We start from the raw sequence: 25,397 nt of genomic DNA, 5'->3' as shown, positions 1-25,397 counted from the left end.
TCAAACTGGAGAGTAGTAAATAAAGTGTACACTAACTTACTCAGGCAGACTTACTCTGGGTAGCAAAAGTGAAAAACAGTCAGACCCAAAGCTGGCAGGGGTCCCAAGCAAGTCTGAGAGCCTTCATGTTATGAATTCAGCCCTGCTTGCCCACTCCCTCATGGGAGTTCCCGCCTGCCACCATCCTCCATGCTGCTCAGGGATGCCAGCCAACCACGACCTTAAAAATAATCTGCAAGCCAAAGGCTTTGGGCTTACGACACGGACCTCCTTCCCCAATTCCTCCAGGATGAGGCCTCCTGTCAGCAAAGCCACCTGCCACCACCTTCACCTGGATGCGGGCGCATACCAGCACGGACCTGAGAGCCCCATTTTCCGGTTCTCTCCCTGTCACAGCCTCTCCTGGCCTCACCACCCCTCCACAGGAGAGTCGTAGGTCTCACCTTACCTGACCCCAGTCTGCACAACACACGCCCTGACCCCTTCACACCACACAGGCCCATCCTCTGCTGAGACACCAACATGTCTACCCTAACACCTTGGTTAAATACTACCTCCTCTGAAAGATTTTCTGGATTGTCTCATAGGCACTGGAACCCTCGCCAGCCCCCACTCACACTGCTCACAGAAATGCTCCCCAGACACTAAAGAGGCATGAAGGAGCCAGCATGGTGAGTGTACCATGGGCCCTGCCTGAGTACTGAGTGTCCAGTGTCCGAGCAGACCCCACACGCCCCACAGGTTCATAGGGACGAAGGGAGAGGACCTGCATGCAGCTACCGCCCCTGGTCACATCAACATGGCATTGAATTTTAGAGAATTGCTGCCTACACAATTACTCTGCCCCCTTACAGGGGTCTACGAGGGTTTCAGGGGAAATGCTCGTATCCCCTCACATCCCCACCCTGGGAACCGTGATGGGCCAGAGCAGTCGTGGTACCCACGTGCAGCGTGAGGTCACTGGGGCCGCCAGCCTCCTGGGCTCTCAGCTGGCTCAGCTCGGCCTCGGCCGCCTCCTTGGCCGTGAGGGCCTCCTGCAGGCGGCGGCTGAGGATGCTCACAGCGCTCTCATAGGCCTTGTGCTTGCTCTTCATCTCCTTCTGAGCACTGCTCAGGTCCGAGCCCAGACGCATCACCCTCTGCTTCTGCTCGGTGATGGCCCTGGGGCGTGATGGAGGAGACAGGCTGTCTTACGTCCCCCATACCTACCCCCAGATCCACCTCTCCTGATCTTACACCCCCAGGTCCAAGACCCCTGGACGTGGCCGGTGTTGGCAACCCCACTGTGCCCAGCACTATGCTCAAATCCACCCGGCCCCTCCTGGAGCTGTTCACAGGCTCCTACCCAACACAACAATGAACCTGACCACAGGGTCACGAGTAAATCACGGCTAACAAACAGTGCCCGCATGTGTTGGGGCAGGTTGGGGGTGGGGCTGGCATCCACCAAGAGCAAGACACACAATTCAAATGGAAATACAAACAGAAAGGGTGAGGCCCAGGCTCACCTGGTGGCTCCCTGGCGCAGTTCTTCGATCTGTGACTTGAGCACCTCATTTGCCTCCGTCAGCGCAGCCACCTGCTTCTTTTCAAACTGCAGAGACTTCAAAGGAGGGAGAAGTGAGTGAGTGCAAAGCCCCACATGCCTCTGCAGCCTGATTCTGGATGTGCCCCAGGCACGTGGTCCCATTTCAGGGCCGCCTCCAGCACGTGGACTTTGAAGGTCCTGACAGAGAGCTTTGCCCTTTTATGAGGGACCGTGTCCGAGAAGTCGGGGACCCAGCTGTCTGAGTCATGGCAATGGAGGGAACACTGGGAAGGGCCCCCATGCCCCTGGGCTCGCCAGCACCCACAGGAGTGACTGTGAACCAATTTGGGAGCCTCAGCCTCCTCCTGGCCCCTCCTGCTGCCCTGAGCACGTCTGTGACATCACCCACACTAAGGCCCCGGCTCCTGCAGCTCCACCTGCACACACGTTGCTCTAACGCCATCTTTTCCCAAAACTTGTAGCTTGCGGTCTCCAGTTAGTCTGCCCAACCTGCACCCTGCCTGGCCCTCACCTGAGACTTCAAAAAACACACCCACCAAACAGCCTTGGTTTGACATGTACCCGCATTTGTCACCTCAGGAATGCCCCGCAGTCCCAACAGGGCCCAGGACTGAGGTCTCACTCTCCCCGCCCTCTCAGGCACCCTTGGTCCTCGCTGCACTACCATCTATACCAGCTCCTGCTTACACCCTGGCCTACCCTTGACCATAAGACCTGCACAGGTGCACCTCCATCCTGGCAGTCCTCCATATCCCTTACCAGCTCCCACTCCCAGAGGCCAAAGCAGCTGCTGCAGCCTGGGGCTTCCTGCTGTCCCTCAAACCCAGGTGACCCTTGGGTCTCCCCACAGTGCTGACTCTCCTCCTGCACTCAAATCAATGTCACCTGCCTGCAGGTGCCTGTCGCCTTCACTGCTGTATGCCCCCCCTGCCCCACCCCCACGGGAGCCCAAGCAGCCAAGCCTCCTCTGTCAGCGCATCCGCAGACCTGCAGATGTGTCTCCATCTCCTCACGATCCCGCTGCACCGACTCCAGTTGCCCTTCGAGAGCTGCCATCTGCTGCTGGACCTGGGACACCTCCTTCTGTAAGCGCACCCGCTCCACCTCCATGGACTTCTTGTCCCCTTGGACCTGGATCAGCTCTCGCCTCAGCTCCTTCACCTCCAAGTCCAGCCTCTTCTTTGTGGCCTTGAGCTCGCTAATGAGCTGGTCTCTGGAGGCAGCGTCGCGTCGGTAGGCCTCCATCATCACCTGCCAGGACAGAGCTGCAGCCAGTGTGGGCGGGACCATCAGGGGACACGCAACTTATACAAAAATGCTCACAGGCCCTGAATAGTGAGGCTCAGTGGGTTGGGTGTCACCCCACAAACCAAAAGGCCACCAATTGGATTCCCAGTCAGGACACATGTCTGGGGTGCGGGCCAGGTTCCCCATTGGGGGTGTGTAAGAGGCAACCGATTGATGCATATCTTGTACAGTGATGTATCTATTCCTCCCTTTCTCCCTCCCTTCCCCTCTCTCTAAAAATAAATAAATAATATCTTTAAAAAAACACTTATAGCTTGTCTGGGGCTAAAGATAACACTTCACCAAACCAAAGACACCATCAACTGAGACACCCGTTATTCTGCTCCCTAACAAGTTGGGAAAAGCACAGAGCTGTTATGCCAGGTGCTGGCGCCTTCAGTGTCCATCCTCCTGGGAGTCTGGCAATTCCTTCTCTGAGCTGTGCTCCTGGCTGGTAGTAACGCCCACACCACTCAGTGCGCTCCCTCGGGGGCCGACCCTCCTCAGACCCTGTGCTGGCGACACTCTCAAGCCACGCACATGGATGGGCTTCACGAACCAATGTGCACCCTGTGTGTGCCACAACCAGCGTCAATGCTGGGTCACAGTATCGTTCTCCAAGCGTAGGTTAAACAGAAATTCAGCCTGTGTAGTGGTGACGCACATTCTCTGCTGTGACCACAGGGCATGATCTGGCTGGACACCAGCCCCACTGTGGACATACCTGACTCTGGAGACTTTATATGGGAGGGGGAGGGGCATGTCTTAGAGTCAAGGAAGTGCTTTTAAAAACTGAAGGCGTCTAGACGCTCGCTACCTTGCTCTTGATCAATGTGACCTAGTGATGTGATTAAACCACTTACAAGATTGTTTTCACACACTTGTTTCACATAAAGAACACCAACAACTTAACTTTACCTTTTGTTGAAGAAACTGTTCTTTTATTTTCTGCGTCTGCTTTTTCAGAGAGGCAGTCTCTTCCTGCAGGTGCTCCACCTACGAGGGACATGCGTGCACTTTGGTCCTCAAGTCAAGGTAGGAAAGACAGCTTCCCAGTGGGACAGGAATGCCACCCCACTTCCTACCCACTGTTTTTAAAATAATAACCTTAACCCAAGGTGCAGCTACCAGTGACTTAGTTAATAACAACACAGGCAAAACAAAAGCATGAGCAATAATGCCTCATACCGACAACTGTCTCTTCCAGAGCTTTCCAACTATCAGCTGATGTCCCTCTTACTAACAGGAAAATCAAACTCAAATTTACCCAAAGAATCTGCACAATTCCTATAACTATGTGCCTGCTGGTTTGAAAATCTGCCTCTGTATCTGTCCTAGGAAGTAACTTAGTTCGGTCATCATCTGCAGATAAAACAGCCTCCCTCAATTTTACTTCCCAAAAGGAAAATGCCACTGATTTTTTGTTTTGTCCTGTTGCTTATGTAGTGAGACCTGAAGACAAAACTATTGCCTGACGCCAACTCTAGCTCTGCACATCCTGCAGCTTTCTTGTTCCGCCCATATTTTTAACATTTACTGTCCAGTCGTGTTAGCTGTTAGCATGATGGCTCCCAGGGGTGGGTGCTAGGTGACATCCACATAAGCACACACTCAGGCCATCTGCTCACCTCACGTGCCGACACCAGACCGTCCCACTGCCGTGTACTGTGGGTTCACTGCTCAAGCACACAGGAGGGAAAAGACAAAAGTTCCCCACAATTTCCCTGCCTGAGCTCCACATATTCTGTGGACAGAAACTGTGTTTATTGGTAGATTACTTTCAAAGTCCAAAGATAATTGTTTCCTGGCTCTTGGCCTGTACACGCCCAGCAGTTAAAGAGGGCCCGAAGCCCACCACCAGGGGAATGGGTCCTCCCCCAGCGGAGCCCTGGCTTCAGCCCTGGAGGTACTTTCACCTTTGTAGAATGGGGTTTAAAGAAAGAGCCAAACCATGAGCATCGATGCTCACGTGTGTGATTGTGACTTGTACAAAATGACAGCAAATGGCATTACCTGGCTGGACTTGATGGCTAATTCCTGTCTCAACTGCTCCAAAACTTCCGCTGTTTCCTCAGCACCTTCTTCCAAGTGTCTGGCTCCTCTGTCAAGCTGCTCCCCGCCACTCCTGGCTGCCTGCAGAGCCACCTCCAAGACAATCTTCTCCTTCTGCAGGAAGCTGATAGTGTCATCTCTGGTGGTGGCCTCGCCTTCGAGCTCTTCCAGCCGGGCCTGCAGCTCATTGTAGCGCTCTTGCAAGTCACCAAGGGCCTGCTCCCGGCTCTGCAGTGTCTCCTGGGTCGAGGTGAACTGCTTCAGCAGGTCCAGGTGCTCCTGCTGCAAAGCCTCGAGCTGCTGGTCTCGCTGATGCAGACTCAACTTCACCTGGAAAAGGGACCAGATTCAGTGTGACAACCCACTCCAGAATTTATACTGCTGCCCTGTTCATGTTGGAGATAGCCTGCGTGGACACTTTGCAGGCAGCATCTTGTATGTAAAGGTCTGGCATACAAGGACACTGGCAGAAGTAAGCGCTTGGCTGGGTCTGCGACAGCAGCCAGGTCTGGTGGTATAACACTGAAGTTAATTTGATAGGTGGACCAGCACCAATGTACACAGCAAGGACAGCCACATGAGGCAACCATGCGTGGCCCGGGCATCTCTATGGGGCTGCGGCAGGGCCTTGCCTGCTCCAGCTGCTGCTCCAGGGCTACTGCCGAGGCCGCCACATTCTGCAGCTGCTCCTTCTCCTCCTCAAACTCCTCCAGCCTCCGCTGCAGGTCCTCTTCCACCATTGTCTTCGCCTCCTGAATCTGCACGAAGGCAGCTTCTTGGTCCAGCATGTCAGCCTAGAACCAGAGGAGAGTGTGTTTAAAAAACAGGATAACCTGACTGCTCCAGCAGAGTGAAAGGAAACCCTCCCAGTAATAAGGGTACTCGTCCACAACACCGTCTCCCCACGACCTGTGAACAGAGGAGCCAACGGCCACTGGAGTGGAAGGCGGTGACCTCCCACTGCCCACTGACAGGCTTTCTGCCTGCTCTCTGCCCACGGTCCTCCCTGATGCTGACCCTTGGGCCTGGCTAGAAGGAGAAGCAAGCAGACAACTGTCTGAGGACCTAGGATAAAGTGACAAATGACATCTCATGCTGCCTGTCACAGGAAGATGGGCTACAGTGTGTCCCAGAGGTAGGACACCCCTGGGGTGTAACACAGGGAACATCCTGTATCACAGGATAATCTTGATACCACTTGGTAAAGCCAGAGACCAGGGTCGTGGGACAATATGGGACCTCTTACATTCCAACTTTGTACATGAAACCCAACATCCAGGTGTGTTTCACAGGGAAAATAACGTCAGTTTATAATTTAGAATTTTCCGGTTCTTTGAGGCTAGAGCCTGTGAAGAGCACATTTTTTACAATGTGACTCTCCCCTCATCCATGTCACCTGTGAGGACAAAGGCCATGTGAAGAGGAGGAGGAGAAAGGAGCCACACCAGTTGCAGGACACCGGCCTTTGGCATGACTGGAAGGCCAGTGACAAGACTGCCATGCTCCACCCCCGTGATGCTGCATGCCCTTTTCTCTGCCTGATTTCTCCCAACAAGCCTAAGAAGTAGGTACTATTTCTCTCATTTTACAAAAAGGGAACGAGGCCAGGCTGGTGTGGTTCAGTGGACTGAGTGCCAGCCTGTGAAACGAAAGGTCACAGATTCGATTTCCAGTCACGGCACATGCCTCGGTTGCAGGCTAGTTCCCCAGTAGGGGGTGTGTGAGAGGCAACTGATTGGTGTATCACACATCAAAGTTTCTCTCCCTCTCTTTCTCCCTTCCTTCTCCTCTCTCTAAAAATAAAGTAAAAATAAAAATAAATTTAAAAAAAAGAAAAGGAAACAAGGTTCTGAGAGGTCAAGAAATCGTCTGGGTCTCACAGCTTGAAAAAAGAACAAGCTGCTGTGTCCCACTGCCCTGACCCTGTGAGGCAGCTGCTCTGACCCTGACCCTGACCCTAACCCTAACCTTGCACATGCTGCTGGGTGGAAGAGTAACAAAGGCTGAGGGCAAGGAGACACTTGTTGCCACTGGGCTCTGAAATGCTCTCAGACACGCACTGCACTAAACTCCTTCCTTCCCGCTCACTCTCTGCCCAGCACCATCTGCCACTGGGCTGAGTGCCGGGACCCAGACCCACCGCAGGTCTGAGGAGATGAATTTGAGAGAATGTGAGGAACTGAATCCCGACACCTAACCACTGCAGGTTGTTCAGTACTTTAGAAGACATACAAATGTACGTATATAATATTGTTCATGAGTATGTATTTATATATTTTCTTAGCCTGACCAGTGTCCAAAAAAGCCCAATCCAAAATCAAAAAAACCAAAACCAAAACCCTGGTGACAGGCAGCATCCACGGAACAGCCTGGCCCTCACCTCGATGCCCTGGAGCTGCAGGGCTATGCGCTCCTTCTCCTTAATGGACCTGTGCTGAGTCTCTGTCAGCTGCTGTGACAGGGACACATTCTCCAGTTTCAGGTGCTCCAGGAGGCCTGTCTGGGTCATCTGTCCAACCTGCAAAGAAAACACATAGCAGAGAGTTGCTAGATTTCAAGCACTAGATTATAAGTGCAGACCACCTGTGCCCTAGGCTGCCAGGGTGAGACTCTCTGGCCAGCTCCTGAGGAGCCACCACACAGGGCCTCTGCCCACTCTCCTGCAGGACAACCTGACACTAGGGACAATGGGTCCTGTGTGCCTAAGAGGGGCAGGTGGCCAGCCCAGGAGCCAGGGGTCACTCCTCTGAGAACATGCCGTTTGTGGAAAGATTTATACCTAAGGTCCCACTGAAGGTTCATCCTGAGCCCCAAAGGTGAGGGGGCCTCACCTGGACAACAGGTACAGCCAGGGCTGGAGATCTGCCCCTTGGGTGAACTGACCACCTGCGACCAGACACATTTCAGGCCCCGCCCTCTCCATGTCAGACTGTCCTGGGCACACCAGGCTGACCTCATCCATCAGCCAGGCCTCCTTTGACCACTGTCTCCTAGGGAAGCAAGCGCCCAGCTTTAAGCATGCCAGTGCCAGAGAAGGGGTCAGCAGACACAAGGGTCTGCAACCGGACCTTCGAGCACGCCACTTCCAGCTCTAATAAGAAGGCCCCAGAAGGACATGAGTCCCAGGGCCACAAGGGAAGCTGCTGCAGCAAGAGGGACACCACTTGCGGGGACTGTGCCTGGAGGCAACGACAGAGTAAAGAGCACCCTGACTCTCCTCTGCTGGATGGTCCTGGGAACAGGTCTATGTGACTAGGACAAGGGGGGAAATGCTGAACCTAGGTCCCACAGGAATTGGAAAAAAGCAGTTACGTTTCTCAAACTGCCACTCCCCAAAATCTTCCTGTTTTTATCTTCCCAACTCCATTTGACTTTTGTCAGATGCATAAATCTGGCTTCTTTAAATACTTTATGCCTCATTTAAATAAATGCGCCATAGCTTCAAAATTACATTAACTTGTAGAATGATTTATTTATAAGTTATGTTACAAGCAGAACAAATGCTTGTCCATGTGGTCCTTTAGCTTAAGTGAGTGATGTAATTTAGAAAGTTTCTACTTCGTACATACACAGACTTTAGATGTTTAAAAAGGAGCACTTGGTGGAGTTAGTATTTCACATTCTCTATCTGGGAAATAAAGTTTTAATTAATGTAAAATATCTTACCTAGACCAAAAAAAGGGGCAAGGAACAAAACCCACAGTTAAATTCAAAAAGAAGCCCGAGGCTGATAGAGGTGCCCCTTGGCACCTTTCTCATCAACCCGATTCGTCCAGAGACCTGAGGTCCAGAGCAAAGAGCAGTTCAGCCCTTGCTGGCTGTTCCGAGTCCTCCAGAGCAAGACGTGGCTCAGATGGCGCAGCCCCAGCGTGACTGTGCACCTGTGCTGGCTCCCACATGTGCCACCTCCCACCTCTGCCTACCTGCTCCCACACGTGCCGGGTCCCTAACACAATGAAAGGGAGGAGAACGTGGTGACCAAGCAGCTTGAGAGAGAGATGCTCTAGCTGGGAAGAGAAGGCATGCTTGCATTCTGTGCATGTCACAAACAAGTCAAAGGAGGGCAGAGACCAGGCAGACTCGGATTTGAGAACTAGGTTCGCAGGACAGAAGGCATCCTCAGAGGACAATGAGTCCTAGCAGTCAGAACTGGGGACACAGGATGTTGCAGAGAGGAGTATTTTAGGGTTAGATATGCTAAAGCAGAGGTTGTGAGACCCCCTGTGTCAGAAGGTCATGAAGACGCTTATGTACAGGGTGGGTATGGGCTACATGACTGGTTAGCAGGTTTCTAAGAAAGGCATCTGTGAAATCCAAAAAGCAAAAGTCTTTCTAATTTAGAGAAAAGCAGTTGCTCCACACGGGACACGAAGTGTGAGCTGTCCAGTACTGTCGGGGTCATACCTGGATGTGGGCCATCTCGCCCTGCAGTCTGACCCGGGCCTCCTGGGCCAACGCAAGCTGCTGCTGGTACCACTGCCTGACGCTCTGCAGAGATGCGATTTCTGCCTGGGACGCCTTTAGCCTGCTTGTGAGTGTCGTGCGCTCCAGCTGCACTTGCCGCAACTGGCTCTGCAAGGCTGTCATCTGCTGTCGCAGGTCATGCACTGGAAGTGAGAAAGCACAGTGCTCACACCAGCTCACAGTGGGAGCCCGCAGCCCCACTCGGAGGTCCAGATCAGGACGGCCTCTCCACAGAGCAGGGACCCAGCAGACTCCCGAAACACACAGTTTAAAGTTGTGGTGCTGAGCCATGTCTCCTGGGGATACGGGGTTAGGTTCCTGTCACGACACTTCATCACCTGGTCCTTGTCACATGTGTCTGTTTATGACACCCAGCGTCACCTACATGGTTGATTCATCCACACCAGGACGCACCAAATGAAGCTCAACTAATACACGTTTACTCTACAAGACAGCACAGCCTCCTTGCACTTAGGAACAAAATAGTGTTCTTTTTAAATAGCAAACTACCTGAAAAAGCACAAAAATGCAAAAAACATGTCATTGAGCCTCGTGTGAGTGTAGGTCCATCTGCTGCCTGATGAGCTCTGGTCTTGCAACCCAGATTTATAACACTATTTTTGTGTTCAGAACTTTCTGGATTTTGTAATTTTCTTAAGGGACTGGGTACACAGAATGCTCAAAAAACTAAAAATAGTAAGTTTTGCTTTTCAGCTGTGCTGTATTTTTTTCTAATTTCAAGATAAAGCCTTTGTGACAACAGTCTGTCACTTTTTCTTTTATGTCATCAGACCTAAAACCTAGCATCACGCGCCTTACAGCCAAGACTCTGCACTGACAGCAGCCCCACAGCTGCTCGGCAGGAAGAGGCTCATCTATGCAGCCTGTGCTGGGAGGTCTGAGGCCCAGCCGACGCTGAGGTGTCCTGAGCTGACAGCCAGTCTTCTTGGCGACCGGCTGGGTCTGGGGCCCCCACCCAGGTTCTCTGGACACCGGTATTCCATGTCATTCTGCAGGGGATTCCCACAGGGACCCAGCTAGACCCACAGGGGAACTTAAGGTAGAAACAATAAAGGCTTACTAATCCACAATCTAAGTGTTGTTTTTACATATTTTAAATAGGAGCTGCAATTCTGTAGAACAAGCAAGGAGCTCTGACGCCTGACTCAGGGTCAGAGCCCACATCTGAGACCTAGACCACCCTGATGCACATGCAGAAATTTACCAGAAATAATCCCCATTCAGAAAGGAGGCCCTCGTGTACAAGTAAGAAGGGACATTCATACGACAACAGGTCAGTGTCCAAAGCAGGCACCTGTGGTGCACCCCACTGCCAGGCCCCACCCAAACACACCAGGTCACACACGCACCTGTGCTGTCCTTGCTGAGCATGCTGCTCTGCATCTCCTCCACCTTGGCCAGGAGGCGCTGGTATTGCTGCTCGGCCACCTGCAGGTCTCGGTGGGAGGATGCCAGGCTGGCGTTCTTGGCCTCCAGTGTGTTCTGCAGGTCGCTCATTGCCTGCTCCAAGTCCCAGCATGACTGCTTCAGAGTGTCCACCTCTGAAGTGAGCGCGTCCTGCTTCTGCTGGCTGCTGTGGCTGTGCTCCTCCTGCGCCTGCAGCCGCGTGTTCAGGGCTGCCAGCTGTGCCTGCAGCTCTGCCTTTTCCTTAAGTGCCTGGAAAGATTGCCAAAAGGCAACCCAGTCAGGAAATCCAGTCACCTCTACCTTGTGCATTAAGGAGGCTGCCACACCACCCAGCAAGACAAAGAAAGGTGCAGACAAGTGGGTTTTCCAGGAAAAGCACTGATTTCCAAACTATCCAGCCGTCTGACACGATGGTTCCCCGAGAGGAGGCGCACTGTCCAGACAGCCAGGGGCAGGGGGCACATACCTGCCTGTTTCCACAGAGTGGTGCTGCAGAGGCGTACCCTGGGAGGGCTGTGCATCACCCACTCACTCTCGGCTCTCACACAGCATATTTGTTCAGAAACAAAAAGCTCACGAGAACCGCCCCCCTGAGCCCCCCCGCCAAGAGTACCAGGAGCCCTGGGGGATCCTCAAAGACAGAGAACCAGGTTCAGCTCTGGGGAAATAAATCAGCAGGGAAAGGCTCCCACACAGGGACCCTGTAGGGCCAGCTGGAGTAGCAGGCAGCCTGAGACACCATCCTGGGCTGGGTGGTAGGCTCTCAGAGACCACTGTCCACAGGATAAAGCAAGAGAGAGGCAAGCAGGGCCTCGAGAAGTCCCAGGGAGAGCAGAGCACACCCACAGGAGCAAAGGCCATGAGCCCCACCCATCCAAAAGTCGGCCTATCAGGTGCGCAGGGAGCTCCTGAGTGGAAAATGATTTTTCAGGAATATACTAAGCAAATCAAGCAAAGTTCATATCAGAAAAAGCAGAACCCACAGCAAAAAGCATTCAAGGGGCAAAGATGACAATTTTATCATGCCAGAAAAAGGTGAGGTCCAACCAAATCAATCCGACTCTTAAGTATGGCTGGTTATCTGACATCAGGGTGAGCAATACTGTAGGGTGATCCGGACAGAGATGGCAGAGACGTGGGAAATGCCAAAGGGAGGCTCACATGCCTCTGAGCTGACAAACCAGGCCAACAGGACGTAGGCACAAAGGTCTGGCTGCTGCTGCTGCTGCTGCTGCCACAGCCTATTTGTAAGGACATGCGAAACTCCACCCAACGATCAGGAAGCACACAGCACACGTGTCCACCAAGCACCCCGTACCTGACTGGCCTCCTGGGATAAGGCTTCCAGCTGTCCTTCCAGTCTCATTTTTTCTTTAAGAACCTGCAACATCTCATCCTGAGTTTCAGCCACAGAACTTTCCATGGACACACTAGAGGAACAGGCACATGTGGTCAGGTGGTGAGAACGTGAGTGATCATAACCTTTACATCTGTCCACACTCTCCAAACCTTATACATCCCTGCTGCTCTCCCCTAGTTGAAAGTAAGTAAGGAAAAATTTTCCAGTGGAGAGCTGCCAAGAAACACCCCCACCACAGTCGGGCATGTTCAGCCCCACTTGGCTGGAACCCCCATGTGGAGATGTGAGCCGAGGTAAGCACCTGTGGCCTTCTCCAGGCAGGTCTATAGAAACACTGGAAGGCAGAATGTCCTCGCATTGCAAACGATGACTGAATAGCCCTAGTTCCATTTCTAAAAAGCAATGTGTGTGTTGATGAAATGTTAAGGACTGAGGAGTTCGGTGTTGCAGCCCCTGCCCTGGCGAGCAGGTCCTGCGTGGTGCCCACCTGCTGCAGATGCTATCTGTCCGGCTCCGCGTCTCCCCATTGACCTCTGGTCCCTGGTCTCGGTGCTCAGCTGCAGAGGCCTGAAGGACGTCTGCAATGGATGGGAACTGGCCCAAGGAACTGGCAGCAATCTCCTTGCCATTGACAACATAGGAGGCTTCACGCATGCCAGCACGGTTCACAGGAAGGCGGTGCACCCCACGGGTGGAGACACCACTGCAGGAGGAGCTGTCGCTCTCATTTCCGTCGGCCTCAGACGTGTTGTCTCCAGTCAGGGAGGAGTTCTCCAGGTCGTCTGCCTCTGGGCACAGACTGACCTCAGACACCACTGACGTCATGCTGCTTCGGTTCTGCTTCAGGGAGCCCCTGGTGGAGTCTGTGGCTAGAATATTTCCACCCGAATTCCCAGCATTTGACTCTTCAGTTCTATAATCAGCCAGGGACCGAATTTTGCTTGATTTGGAGCTTTTCTTCTCCTTAGGATGTGCCAGGAGCCCTAAGCTGCCCACCTTCGGACCCCGAGGCACGCTGGTACGCAAGAAAGAATATTCCTTTGTCATAGCCACAGTGCTGGCCCTTGGTAAGGCTTCTGGGTTTAACATGAGTTCAGGATCAAGTGTGCTGAAAGGTCTCATTTTAGTTGCAGGCTGGCTGGACTGAGAAGGAAATAAAAGCACAACGAGTTTGTTTGAACTTGGCAACAGCGTTCAAGCTGTGCTGCCCACACAGGTTGCACAGATGACAGCACCCCCTGCGTGTGCACCACCCCTGCCCAGCTCCATCCCAGCCCACTGTGCTCTGTAGCCTCACTGTCCCTGCATCACATCCAGTGATCATCCAAGCACACTGTCAATGACTATGACTTGATTACAATGAAAAACAACTATTAGCAAGTCCTTCCTCATCACACCTGCTATAGAGTATTTTCCTGGCTGTTCTCCCATTTTTATATTTCTGGATATACTTAAAATTTTTCGTCAAGTTATAAAAAGAAGTCCTATTGAATTAGAACTACCTTAAATCTGTAATTACTTAGCAGATGATGAGTGGTTTCCCACCACTTATTCAAAACTGCTTGCAGAGGAAGTTACAGAGAGTTCATCCAAATTCTGGCCATTTTTACTGCCATTTTAATGTGATGCTCAGATTATCACTTTTATTATAAACATTACCTTTTCCCACTAATATTATAATTGGTCTTATTAGGATAACTATTGGCTTTTAATACTTGTATTTTTCAAATTTCTGAACCCTATTTTAATAATTTTATATTTTTCTAAATTTGTAATTTTTGGTTGATTCTTTAAAGTTTTCCGAGGCATCACCAACACATGCAAGCAACAACCCATCTCCTCTTGGAGGCGCGGACTGGCTGGCTGCTCCAGCGCAGACAGCAGTGATACCCACGTGCTGGCTTTCCGTGCTTTCCAAACGGCAGATTCAAGGGTGTAATACGCTTGTTTCAAGGAAAGGAGAACCAGACAGGGTGGGAACCAAGGCCCTGCTGGAAAATCCCTGAAGGGGGGAACCAATGAGAGAAATGGCCTTTCCAGAGAAGTACAGAGAAGTAAACCATAGATCTCAGCATGACATCTGGCTGACCACGCCTGCTCCACAGCAGCTCTCCATTAGGTTGTCCAAGAGCCGGACTCACTCGTTCCTGCTGCCGCTTCACCCGGTACTGTTTCAGCTGTTCCTCCAGCCGCTTCCGAGCCTGAAGTCGGACCTGCTCCTCCTTCTCCAGGGGCAGCGAAGCCTCTGCTGAGCCTGAGATGGGGAAATGGCCACTTGGAAACTCATGAAGCACCAGGCACAAAGGACAAATCAGAACAGCAGCTGTGCTGGCTTGCATTTAATTACCAACATGACTTAGCTTCTAAACAATGCATGCTACCTAGTTTGAAAGGCCTACTTCCAGATGGGAAAAAACTGAGCCCTGGACACTGGCCACAGATGGGACCCATGTGGCAGAAGACGCCCTGGCCATGCCTGGGCTCCACACAGTATCCAGCGGGTATGACAGGACATGGGCAACTTGCCCCGAAGTAACAAAAGAACTGAACCCCAAGTTGGTGCTCGTGGGGAGCCCTCCACGAGCTCTAACTCGGACCTCTGAGGTGACAGAAGGACCAGAGGAGAGCAGTCCAGATGGAATGACACCCAGTCACGTGGGCGTGCCACGCCGAGTGTGCTTGCTTTATGCAGTTATATGTGGAGATAGGATTTGATCCACAGCTTACCTAAGTTCCTGCAATAACGACTCATGTTATATGACGTCAGTAACAGAATTTCAAATATCTAAACCCAGACCTTTTCCTTTGGGTAATAAGGTGAGCAGTGAGTGCAATGGCAGAAGTTGCAGGTTCCCGTCACATACAGCAGACATGCACGCTGGGGAATATGCCGATGAGAGCAGGTAAATGTCCTAATTTAAGCACTTCCTAAGCAACGCCACCCTCAGAGGCAGAGTCCCAGACAACAGGCCGCTGCTGTTTTAAATAACCACTAACATCTGAGCACCAGAATTCCAAGAATTTCACTGGGAATTTACCAATGTCATTACTGATTTGTGCGTTTATCAGACCTCTAGTACTTTTCTCAAGGCTGAGTGGTCTGGAAGGCAGAACCCGGAGGCTGGAAGCTGCAGGCAGGGCACCCAGACCTGCAGGCTCTGCCGCAGAGACACGGACTGAGAGTCAGGGTCACAAGTGAACGCTACCCAGGAAGGGCAGCAGATCCCTGCCGCATGGGCACCTCGTGGTCACCTCACAGGCATCTCACGCATGCCTGACAGCAGGAACCAGACTTTTACGCGACGTCTCTTCACTTAAATGTTGACAATGAGTTTACACAAATTTTAAAACACACTATGGCCTTAAACAAAAATAATGTCTGTGAAGAAAAAGGCAAACAATCCTAAAGAAAAATGGGCCAAACATAGGAACAGACATTTCACAGAAAGGAAAGACCAGATGGCCAACGGAGAGCAAGATGCTCAAACCCTCTCGGAATCAGGGAAGGGCAAGTTTCAAGTGAAACAATTAACCCTGATGCACCCACAAGACCAGTAAAAAATGGAAAGAAAGTGTCTGGGTGTGGGAGGGCTGGGCGACAGTGTGCTCTCACAGGTCCTCAGTGGCACAGTCACATGACCACAAGTGATGGTAATAAATAAGAATGCCCATTGCTTGGGACCAAGAAGCCGCCTCTGGGGGGCAGCCCTAGAAGCTGCAGCAGTGACACTGCAGGCGTGAGCACGAGACATGCGCGGCACGAGATGCGCGCTGCGGCAGATGTGCTGGGGCCGCGTCCACACAGCAGTAAAGGGGTAAGTGAGAAAAACTTCCAACAGAGGGAGCAACACAGTCCCATCTAAAAAAGCAGGGACCCCAAACCCAGCGGCTGACAAAGGTCTATGGAGGGTCAAGAGAATGTGGCTGACCAGGACAGGGAGGGGTAAAAGGCGCCCATCCCCGTGTGTGACACTGTGCACAATTCTAGGTCTGGGTGTGAGGAAGTCAGTGTTAGACGACAGTCTGGAGGTTTCTTGGTTTGTAGGCCAGTGCTCAATCCACTGAACCACACCAGCCAGGGCTTGGTCTGGAGGTTTCTTGGGCTCACAGGCTGCCAGTTTGTGACTTGGTCATCCCTGAGTCCCCAGGATCAGCACAAAATCAACGGTGATAAAAATAACTCACATGAGAAAGCTTCCAAAGTGTTACTGTCGAGATGCATTTACTACAGGCTGCTGCTCCCCATCCCAGATGACAAAAGGCACGTACTGGCCCTTTAAATCTGGACCTGGACCACCAACACCAATATCAGACCACAAAGATGTGTACTTTCCCTCTAAAATGGAGCCATCTGATAAACGCACAGTCCACCATGCTGACAAAGCAAAATGCCTCTGAAGGTGGTGGCAGCTGGGACACAGGGGAGGGCAGGTAGGGGAGGCCGGAGATCGGATGCTTACACAGTTGCGTTTCTTGCATAGGAAGACTGAGTCTGAGAGACTGCAAAGCTTCTTTTCTAACACTGCCCTCAGCACTAGTCCCCTGAGCCTTCGTTAGGTTGTCATGGAAATCAGCCACACCTGGAGGGGCATCGGGACCCATTGGGCTTGTGGGGGGACCAAGAGCCCATGGCGGGCCTGGGAGCTGTGGCGTTGGCCCATTCTGACAGGCATCCCCCTCTCTGGGCACATCTAGGCTTCCTCCTTCATCCACAGCTCTGCTCGCCTCAACGCTGGCACCTGGAAGAGAGGACATGCTGGACCATCAGGTTGCTCTGCAGATGTGCAGCTGAAACAGGACGAAAGAGAATCCAGAGATGTGAGCACGAGCAATCTCCACACCCTGCGTTGGTTCACTCCAGGAGGAGAGCAGGCCCTGGTTCCCTTGCCGTGGGTGGGAACGTGGGATGGGCCACTCAGCCATTCAGAGCCCGCCATCCCCACCTGTGGAATGAATGCCTTCACCTTTCCATTTTGGATGAAGAATTTAGGATCGTTTTCTTTTTATTTAAACAAGACCAATGGGAAACCTTGTGAAAGTCTGTATTAATGAGACAGAAAATGAAAACATGCTGAAAACAGAGCTGACCATGTTTCTAACAGGCGTGAGGACCTGCAGTGCTAATCGGAGCCATAGCCTCACAGTCATTTCAAAGCGTAAGTTCATCCTCCAACACGAGAAATCTAAGGCAAAGAGGTGGATTAGCTGATCAGAATGATTCCAGCAATGTTGAGCCCCGAGTGTGGGCTTCTGCTTGACGGACACCTGTCAGGTAAAAGCCCAAGAGTTATCCAGTGACAACCCTCAAGCTCAGTTTCACCCTCTACACATTACACATATGCTTGTTCATACATTAGCTGAAAATTATCTCCTTATCGAAAGGAAGGAAGAAAGACTTGTTACACTTCAGTGACTATCAGTCTTCTCCCTGCCCCTCACACTGGGGGGCGAGCCAGTCGGAGGCTGAAGGACCAGGGTGGTGTGTGGAGGGAGGGAGGGGCCCGTACCACCCTCATGTGCCCAAGCAAATTTAAAATGGGTTTCTATCACTTGGAACGTGAGTCCCAACTACCACAGCGACTTACAGTCATGCCTCTCTAAAAGGAAAACCAGAATAAAAACATGTGCCACAGACACAAAGCAGAACCAGGAGGCTGCCCGCAGCCCTGGCACTGTCTCTGCTCCCACACAAACCGTCCTGCAGCTCTGCTGTGGGGGGCGGGCGGGGGGTCCTGCATTTCAGATATAAGACAAACAGGTTAATACCACTTTCTGATGAGTTTATAGGTCTGGGAGAGTCTCACAAACCTTACTGCTTATATAACAAAGTAATTTTTGAGTATCATATTGCACTTTAAAAATATCTAAAAGTGAGAAGGCCCAATAAACAAGACTTTGTTTCCAAACGCAGGCCTAATTATGGATAAACAAGTAATGAAGATGATGATGCTTCCCGAGTGCCTGTGTTTGTTTCATGTGGGCCCCTTCCTCCAGCCCCACAATGGCCCCGAGAGGTGGGTTCCACTCATCTTCTCTGTCACACAACAGGAGAGTGAGTCCGAGGTAAATCATGAACCTCTGTGGGGCTCACTGCTCTCCATGGTGGGTCTAAGGGCTGCCTCCCCAATCTGCCCTGCTCTGGAGTCCTCCGTCTCGGCCCATGCTGTCACTGGCCTCACCTGGCACTTAAGGGCAGTAACCAGCAAAACCATTTTAGGTTCTTGAACACCATTTTGAAGAACCAGGATGCAATTTCCACTAGTAAATCAACACGTACATACTTTTTTCAAGTACACAGTACATTAAGTGTCCTGACCAGGAAGGGGCGTGAGAACTCAGTGAATTAACCCATCAGCTAGCACACAAATGTGATCTGATAACCCTTTGATCACTACTAGACCGGTCTGGGTCCCAGTCAGTAAAATTCTGGCAGCCAACCAATCAGAGAGGTAGGGTACTAAGCCAGAAACAATGATGTGTGAGAAAGACCCACAGACATGTTAGGGAGACCATCACAGGGCTCTGCTGGGGCGGAGAGCAGGGCAGTGCCTATTCTATTTAAACACAGGCATTTGATTTAAAGTTGGAGTCAACTAAGAAAAGATACTCATCTGATTGCTAAAAATATACTTCGAATGAAAAGTTAATTGTCGTCTTAAACACCACAGTCTGCCTCCAAGATGCAAGCCGATGCACGTCCCTGTTCAAGGACAAAGTGTCAGCAGCACACAGTGCCTGGTGACTTACACTGGGCTTCGTCCCACTGGTCAGGAGCCGCCTGTGGGCCCAGGGGCTTCGGGAGGGCATCGGGGAGGGCTGAGGTGCCACCGTGGGATCCGTCCTCCGCGAGAGCACTCTGCACGGCCGATGCGCCATCCATGGTCAGGACGACTCAGACTGGGTGACACCCAGGGGCTGCACGGGAGCTGTGGGCAGGCACGCCCTCCGCCGTCACCAACAGTCAGGGTCCTCTGGGAAGGACAGCACTAGGTTTTCCATTTTCGAGAGATTTAAAGTCTCATAAATGGCTTGAAATTAAACCGAGGAATATCATGATACCTGACAGGAGGGAAAACAGAAAGTACTATAAAACTTCACTGTCAGATTTGAACTAAGAATTCCAAGATTAACATTTGCTTCTCCGTTTGTGTCTGTATAAAAAACAAATGCAAATACCAGCGTGGCTCAGTAGGTGGGGCAAAGTCGCTCTGCAAAGCAAAAAGTCACCAGTTCGATCCCAGTCAGGGCACATGCCTGGGGTGTGGGTTTGGTCCCTAATTGGGGCACCCACGAGAGGCAACTGATCAATGTTTCTCTCACATCAATGTTCCTTTCCCTCTTTCTCCATCCGTTCCCCTCTCTAAAAATAAATGAATAAAATCTTTTAAAAAATCATTGCAATATCCTAGGTTTTGAGGATAAAATGCTGAGCCGGTCACACCCAGGCCTGTTCCTGAAGGTGCTTACTGTCGTTACTGGTGATGGCCAAAGACCGTCCTGCCAGGACAGAGAAGCTCCCTCAATTGGCACTGTAATTGTTACAGGTGGCCACTGAGCGGGGGGTGGTCCAGGAAAAGAAAAATTGTGTTTTTATTTATTTAAACTACTGTATTTGGCCACATACAATGTGCACTGTTTTGCCAAAATTTTAAAGGAAAAATAAGGATGCACATTATACATGGGTAGTACTAATTCCATACCTAAATGTCTTTAATCCTTTTATTTATGCTTGTGTGTTAAAAGTAGAACTCTAGAAAGTGATATCCATATGCAAAGTAATACCCTGGAATATGATAATTGGTTTTGTTTCTGAATAAATAAAAAATTGAATTAAAGAATTAAAATGAAAGGTTCTTTTTCCTGAAAGTTTGGGCCAAAAATGTAGGTATGCATTATACACAGCAAGATATGGTTCTTTGAGTGTAAACAGCCGCTGGCGGCCACGGACTTCTGTGTAAGCACTCGGAGGCCTCCCCTTCCAGGAGACCTGGCACAAAGGTGCCGAGGCCACTGTTCAGAACCAGCTGTGGGCACGAGGTCACTGGGCATTGCACTGGGGAAGCACAGGGGGCGGGGCCACCGTGGAGTGGGGGCAGAGAGAACATCTCACAGGAGGTGACCAGTCCATCTCACGTCTCTAGCAGGGTCAGTGCCTTTGAGCCCATCCTGCAATGCTAAGTTTCAGGGAGCAAAACTGCCCAGTTTGGCAACTGGTTTTGGCTTGTGAACTGGCTGAGGAGGATATTATCACCTTGTTTCCTTGTCAACAGATAAGGTGTTATTAGCTGTTACTCTATGGGAATGTTGGCATTTAGTTCCTTTAAAATAGTATCCTATGCACTGTTCTATGTTTCACATGTTTCAGGATAAAACTGTGCACGACTTCCTCTCCAGCTTACAAATCCCACCGACGTTGGGCTAGAAGCCAGGCAGTGGTCCTCACCAGGAGGGCTGACATAGGTGAGCTTGCTCTGCCAGGTGCAGTGCCTCTGAACACCTCCTCACACAGTCCGTAAACAGGTATCCTTGGGGGTCGAATCACCTGCTTCACCCATACAGCGAATGACTAGTGGTAGGAGTGTCCCTCTGGGCCAACCCGGGGTCGGGGTAGGGGTAGGGGTCAGGGTCGGGGGCTGGCTCGAAGCTCCAAAAACCCACATGCTCCTCCCTGCTGTCTGACACCCTGCAGGCCAGACAGTGTGGGTTAAGATCAGTGTTATTAACAATAAGGGTGTGGCAAACAAAGGTTTACGGTTGTACGTGTGCAAACAGTTTATTCTTGTATTATTATTTTAAGATTTCAGTGTTTATTTTTAGAGAGCATAGAAGGGAAGGAGGAAGAGGGAGACAAACATTAATGTGTGGTTGCCTCTTGCATGCCCCCTACTGGGGACCTGGCCCACACCCCAGGCATGTGCCCTGACTGGGAATCAAACCAGCGCCCCTTTGGTTTGCAGGCCCGTGCTCAATCCACTGAGCTACACCAGCCAGGGCTTGTATTATTATTTATTAATTATTGTATTATTTTCTCTACAAACAGCTGCAAGCCTACTTTCACCCCACCATGGATAAAAGCTTGTATCTACTACTAAGCATAAAACTAGCGCTGAAAGGACTTGTACTAGAAAGAACTGTTGATAGAAATATGTGCAAACATGAACTACAATCCACTGTAGCTCATCAAAGGGCACTGGGCTCCAGACTGAAAGAATCAGAGAAAGGAGGGGAGGTGCTGAGGCTAGAGAAAACGTGATCCTGCACACAGTGAGTTCTCAATCTCATTCTTGTGCCTTCAATAACCAATAACCTCTTTCACCCCCAGACTTTCCAGATGGTGTGTGTAGGGGGAAACAAACAGGCCCTTGGAGGCTCCACTGAACTTGCAAGTCCCACAGGCCCTCCCTGAAAATCACAGATTCCATGGTCCCAGCTCCACAGAAAACCATTGCAATGCTCACCAAGCCTGCCCCACAGCCCCAGTCCCAGGGACGCCCTGGGGTGGCTGCTGGTACACTGGTCAGGCCAGGATGAGATGCTACAGAGGAGAGCCAACAAAGCCAGGCAAGGCACACCGGCACAGGACAGCCAGGCTGTCCCCTTCATCACAGGGACAGATGATGACAGACAGCGTGTAAGCACCATTACGGAACCCACGCTCACAGCACGTGGCACACTGTATGTGTTGGCCATCCCCACAAGTTCCCTAACAAGAAAAAATGTTGGGATTTGCTTTGAAACGTGGGTGAAGACATCTGCATTGCCACCACGTTCCCCACAACATGTGAGAGGGTACCAACGAGAGCTCAGTGTTTCTCAGGCAGAAGATGGTCCCTCTGCTGTGGCACTCTTTACCCTAGACCGCCAAGCAAATCCCCAAATTCCTTCCATGTACCATCAGGTGCTGCTCTGAAGTCTCTCTGGGGCCTCAGGTATAGCACCTGGCCCGGCCTACTCCCTTCTGCCATCAGGATACCCCTGTGTGCACATCACAGACTTTTGCATGTGCCTGTTTCCTCCATCGCCCTGTGCGGTCCTTGGAAGCAGAAACCACCACCCCAAGTCTGCCCTGACATCCCTACTTAAGAGTTGGTGCCCAAGGCAGGCTGCCGACTCAAATCTTTGGCTCCACTGAGTTCCACCCCTCAGAGATCAAGCTAGCAGTTCCCCCCCAAAATGATTCAGTGTCTGCATCTGTGAGCATCAACACTGCCTTTCCAAATACAGAAAAACTCTAGTCCTACTAAAAACACAGAGACAAATGTGCCAGCTCTCAGAGCCCGATGCCATCACATACTCCATTCCTTTAATTCCCTTTATTTAGATTTCTTGATAAACAAGAAACCTTTTGATTCCCAAGCAGTCCTACCCCCCAAGAATATGAGGCCCTGAGACTGTGACTCGCTGTGGTTACCCATGCGGATGGCTTCTGGTCACGTGCAGCCCCTGCAGCCGGACAAGAGGCAGGACTCACTGCCGCCTGCCCACGGCAGCCCGCCCGCCTGCCGGGGAGGAACTGGCAGTCTTGGCCTGCCCTCGGCCTTGGTGGAGTTTTACCTGGCGTGAGCTTTACTCCATTGTTCATGGCCTCATAACCTCCGACCACTGACCGAACCAGCACAAGGAGGAGGGTCAGGCAGCTGGGAAGCTGTTATTAGTAACGCGCACCCCATTCTGTAATTTGTTTTTTAAATGAAGAGATCAGTCTTATCACGGTGCCATCTTTGGCTACCTGCACTCTGTGTGTTTCCTAGAGGGAAGACACAGGGCAAAGCTCTCCCTCAGAACTGTGCAACGTGTTCCTGACTCCAGGTTCAGCCCTGCCTGACGTCAAGGGACCTCATGCTGAGAAGGCGCGGTCTCAGGCACCTGTGTGACTCCTGGCTTCCCCCACATGGCAGGTTACACGAATTCAGCATCTCCATGCGTCCCAGCTCATCGCTGTTGTTCCTGTTGGCAGTTAGACACAACACAGCACGGCCAAAGATAAAACAGAATTTTCTGAAGAAGATAATGTCTAGCTGCGGCCACACTAGCGACTGAAAGTAAACAGAGACCAGAACACAGAGTGAACCCTGGGGAGCCTCCTGCACAGGCCCCGGCAGAGACAGCTGGGCTTCAAACTCTGACCTGCCACCACGGCTGTCATGGGCACACTGCTGAACCACCCTCGTCAGTAAGATGAGAAAACGATGTAAAATTTTTGCCAGGATTAAATGCAGTATGGCACAGGGTCTGTCTCATCCCCTCAAAAAATGGTTGCTATTATCATTAGTGTTATTTCCTTTCAATTATTGCCTGTCAAAATTGACAGGCACAAGTCAACTGAATATATCCTCACTTTCTCACTTAAAGTGTACTGCTGTTTAAAGCAATCAGCCAAAAAATCTGATGTCAGATGATTTTTATTTCCTTTTCCACTCTCCAAGGCAGACTGTCACTAAGAGCTCACTCCCATAAAGGGTCATGTTTGCAATATTAAAGGGACAATTAAAAAATTTAAATAACCCATGAGTCAACTGTATATCGCTTACAATGTCCCAGTGGCTTTCAATCACAATGACAATAAAATCCAGGCCTCCCACCATAAACTAGGGAGCTGCACCCACCCGGCCCCTCCCTCCGCTGCATCCTCGTTCCCGTCACTTTCCTTCAGTCTCTGTTGCCTTAGCCACACGCCTGCACCGAAGGACACCAAACCGACTCCTCCCTCAGGGTCCTCACACTTGCGTTCCCTCTGCCTGAAACGCGCTTATTCCACAGCTTCGCGCGGCCTGCCTCCCGTCATAGAGACATTGGCTCCAAAGCCACCTCCCAGACTCTCCCTAGCGCCAGCCCCTACTCTCCGCAATCGCCTCGCTGGCTATCCCTGTCCCTCCACGACAACGTGAACTCGGAGAGGGCAGGGTCCCGTGTCCCAGGACCTACGACGAACAGTGCCTGGCACGAGGGTGACACTCAACAAACACCTGCGGGAAGTTTGCGCTGTTCACCTCTCCTTACTGGTGTCAATGCCTGGCTCAATCGCTCTGGAAAGTGTCACCTCCCCGGAGAAACGAAATGGCATCCGGGTGGAGGGAGAGGCAAAGGGCCACACAGACTCTTTCAACCCGGCCTCACAGTAACCACGCCACACCATGTCACGCCTGTCCTACGGACCGCACATCTGCACAAGGGCTCCGGCGCTGCCCGAGGTTCCTAAGCAGCTCCCAGAGCAGCTGCGGGCACCTCTGCCACAAATCACGCCCTGTCACACGCAAACAGCGTTCCGAGGGGTGAAAAGGAAGGACATTCACGAAGCCAGTTCCTCTGGCACCTGCACAGGCCGGCTTCCGGGCCCCGAGTCTACCGCGGAGCCGGGCTGGCGCGGGGCGTCGCCGCCTCCGGAGGGAACGCGGCCTGCCCTCGGGGTCCGCCCAGGCCTTTCCGCCCCTTTCCCGGCCTCCGTCCCGACTGCATCGCGGGACCCGCGGCCCCGCGCCCTCCCCGGCGAGTCGCTGCCAGGAAGCTTCCCGCGACCCTCACCCCAGAGCTGAGGAACCGCGGCGGCAGCACAGATCAGAGGCTCCAGCGGCGACGTGGCCGCGCCAGGGGCGGGGCGGGGAGGGGCGCACCGACTGCTTCGGACCCCTAGGAAACACCCTGTGCTCACTGCCTTCGTTCCGGAAGAGAGGATGACTTTTTCTCATCAGCAGGCGCCCTCGGGCCGAGGCTTCTCCGGCCGCAGGGCTGGCATCCAGGCCATTCACAACTGGCCCGAAACGGATTTCAGAACATTAGTTGGCGGCTCTTCCCCGTGTAGAAATGCAGCTTCCTGGCTCGCAGGACCACCTCAGACATAAAGCCGGACAACTGAGCTTCCGGCGGAAGTGGCGTGTCCAAAGCTCCGACCCCACCCCGCCCCATCTGTCAGGTTGTGGGCGTGGCCACCCTTCCGGATGCGGGGCCCATTGGGGGCGTGGTTAGGAGGTGTCGGGTAGGGACGTCGGGCCCCTCCACACCCGAAACCTTCCAGCGCGCTAATGCGAAAGTGAGTGAGGCTTTGGAGGGACAGCAACGTTTTGCTTTAAAAAAAAAAAAAAAGTTGTTGGGCCCTGGCTGGTGTGGCTCAGTGGACTGAGCACCGGCCTGCGAATGAAACCCTCGCCTGTGGGTTTCCCAGTCGGGGCACAAGCCTGGGTTGGCCAGGTCCCCAGGAGGGAGCACGTAAGAGGCAATCACACACTGATGTTTCTCTCCCTCTCTTCCCCTCTGTCTAAA

The 25,397-nt window shown here is 52.0% G+C and overlaps 1 protein-coding gene across 3 annotated transcripts in view; it reads right to left on the bottom strand.

Moving 5' to 3' along the window:
- Positions 1 to 24,989, bottom strand: part of GOLGA3 (golgin A3) — a 33,737-nt gene extending 8,748 nt beyond the window's left edge. Inside the window, exons 1-15 of one of the 3 annotated variants that reach the window (XM_024566636.3) lie at positions 24,663 to 24,989; positions 18,888 to 19,199; positions 16,601 to 16,879; positions 14,282 to 14,394; positions 12,628 to 13,283; positions 12,099 to 12,210; positions 10,723 to 11,029; positions 9,293 to 9,495; positions 7,269 to 7,406; positions 5,521 to 5,682; positions 4,850 to 5,218; positions 3,755 to 3,832; positions 2,537 to 2,800; positions 1,509 to 1,603; positions 945 to 1,161 (exon numbers count right to left, since the gene is read on the bottom strand). In XM_024566636.3, the coding sequence (XP_024422404.2) occupies positions 945 to 1,161; positions 1,509 to 1,603; positions 2,537 to 2,800; positions 3,755 to 3,832; positions 4,850 to 5,218; positions 5,521 to 5,682; positions 7,269 to 7,406; positions 9,293 to 9,495; positions 10,723 to 11,029; positions 12,099 to 12,210; positions 12,628 to 13,283; positions 14,282 to 14,394; positions 16,601 to 16,879; positions 18,888 to 19,020 (3,126 nt within the window). In that variant the 5' untranslated portion in view covers positions 19,021 to 19,199; positions 24,663 to 24,989. The remainder of the gene's footprint in view (positions 1 to 944; positions 1,162 to 1,508; positions 1,604 to 2,536; positions 2,801 to 3,754; positions 3,833 to 4,849; positions 5,219 to 5,520; positions 5,683 to 7,268; positions 7,407 to 9,292; positions 9,496 to 10,722; positions 11,030 to 12,098; positions 12,211 to 12,627; positions 13,284 to 14,281; positions 14,395 to 16,600; positions 16,880 to 18,887; positions 19,200 to 24,662) is intronic. The other 2 variants (XM_024566637.3, XM_045200725.2) reach the window with 2 other exon arrangements.
- Positions 24,990 to 25,397: the final 408 nt, after the last annotated feature.

Source organism: Desmodus rotundus, chromosome 7 (genome assembly GCF_022682495.2).
Source record: "Desmodus rotundus isolate HL8 chromosome 7, HLdesRot8A.1, whole genome shotgun sequence".
Lineage (NCBI taxonomy): Eukaryota > Metazoa > Chordata > Mammalia > Chiroptera > Phyllostomidae > Desmodus > Desmodus rotundus.
This window is presented reverse-complemented; position numbering and strand designations above follow the sequence as displayed.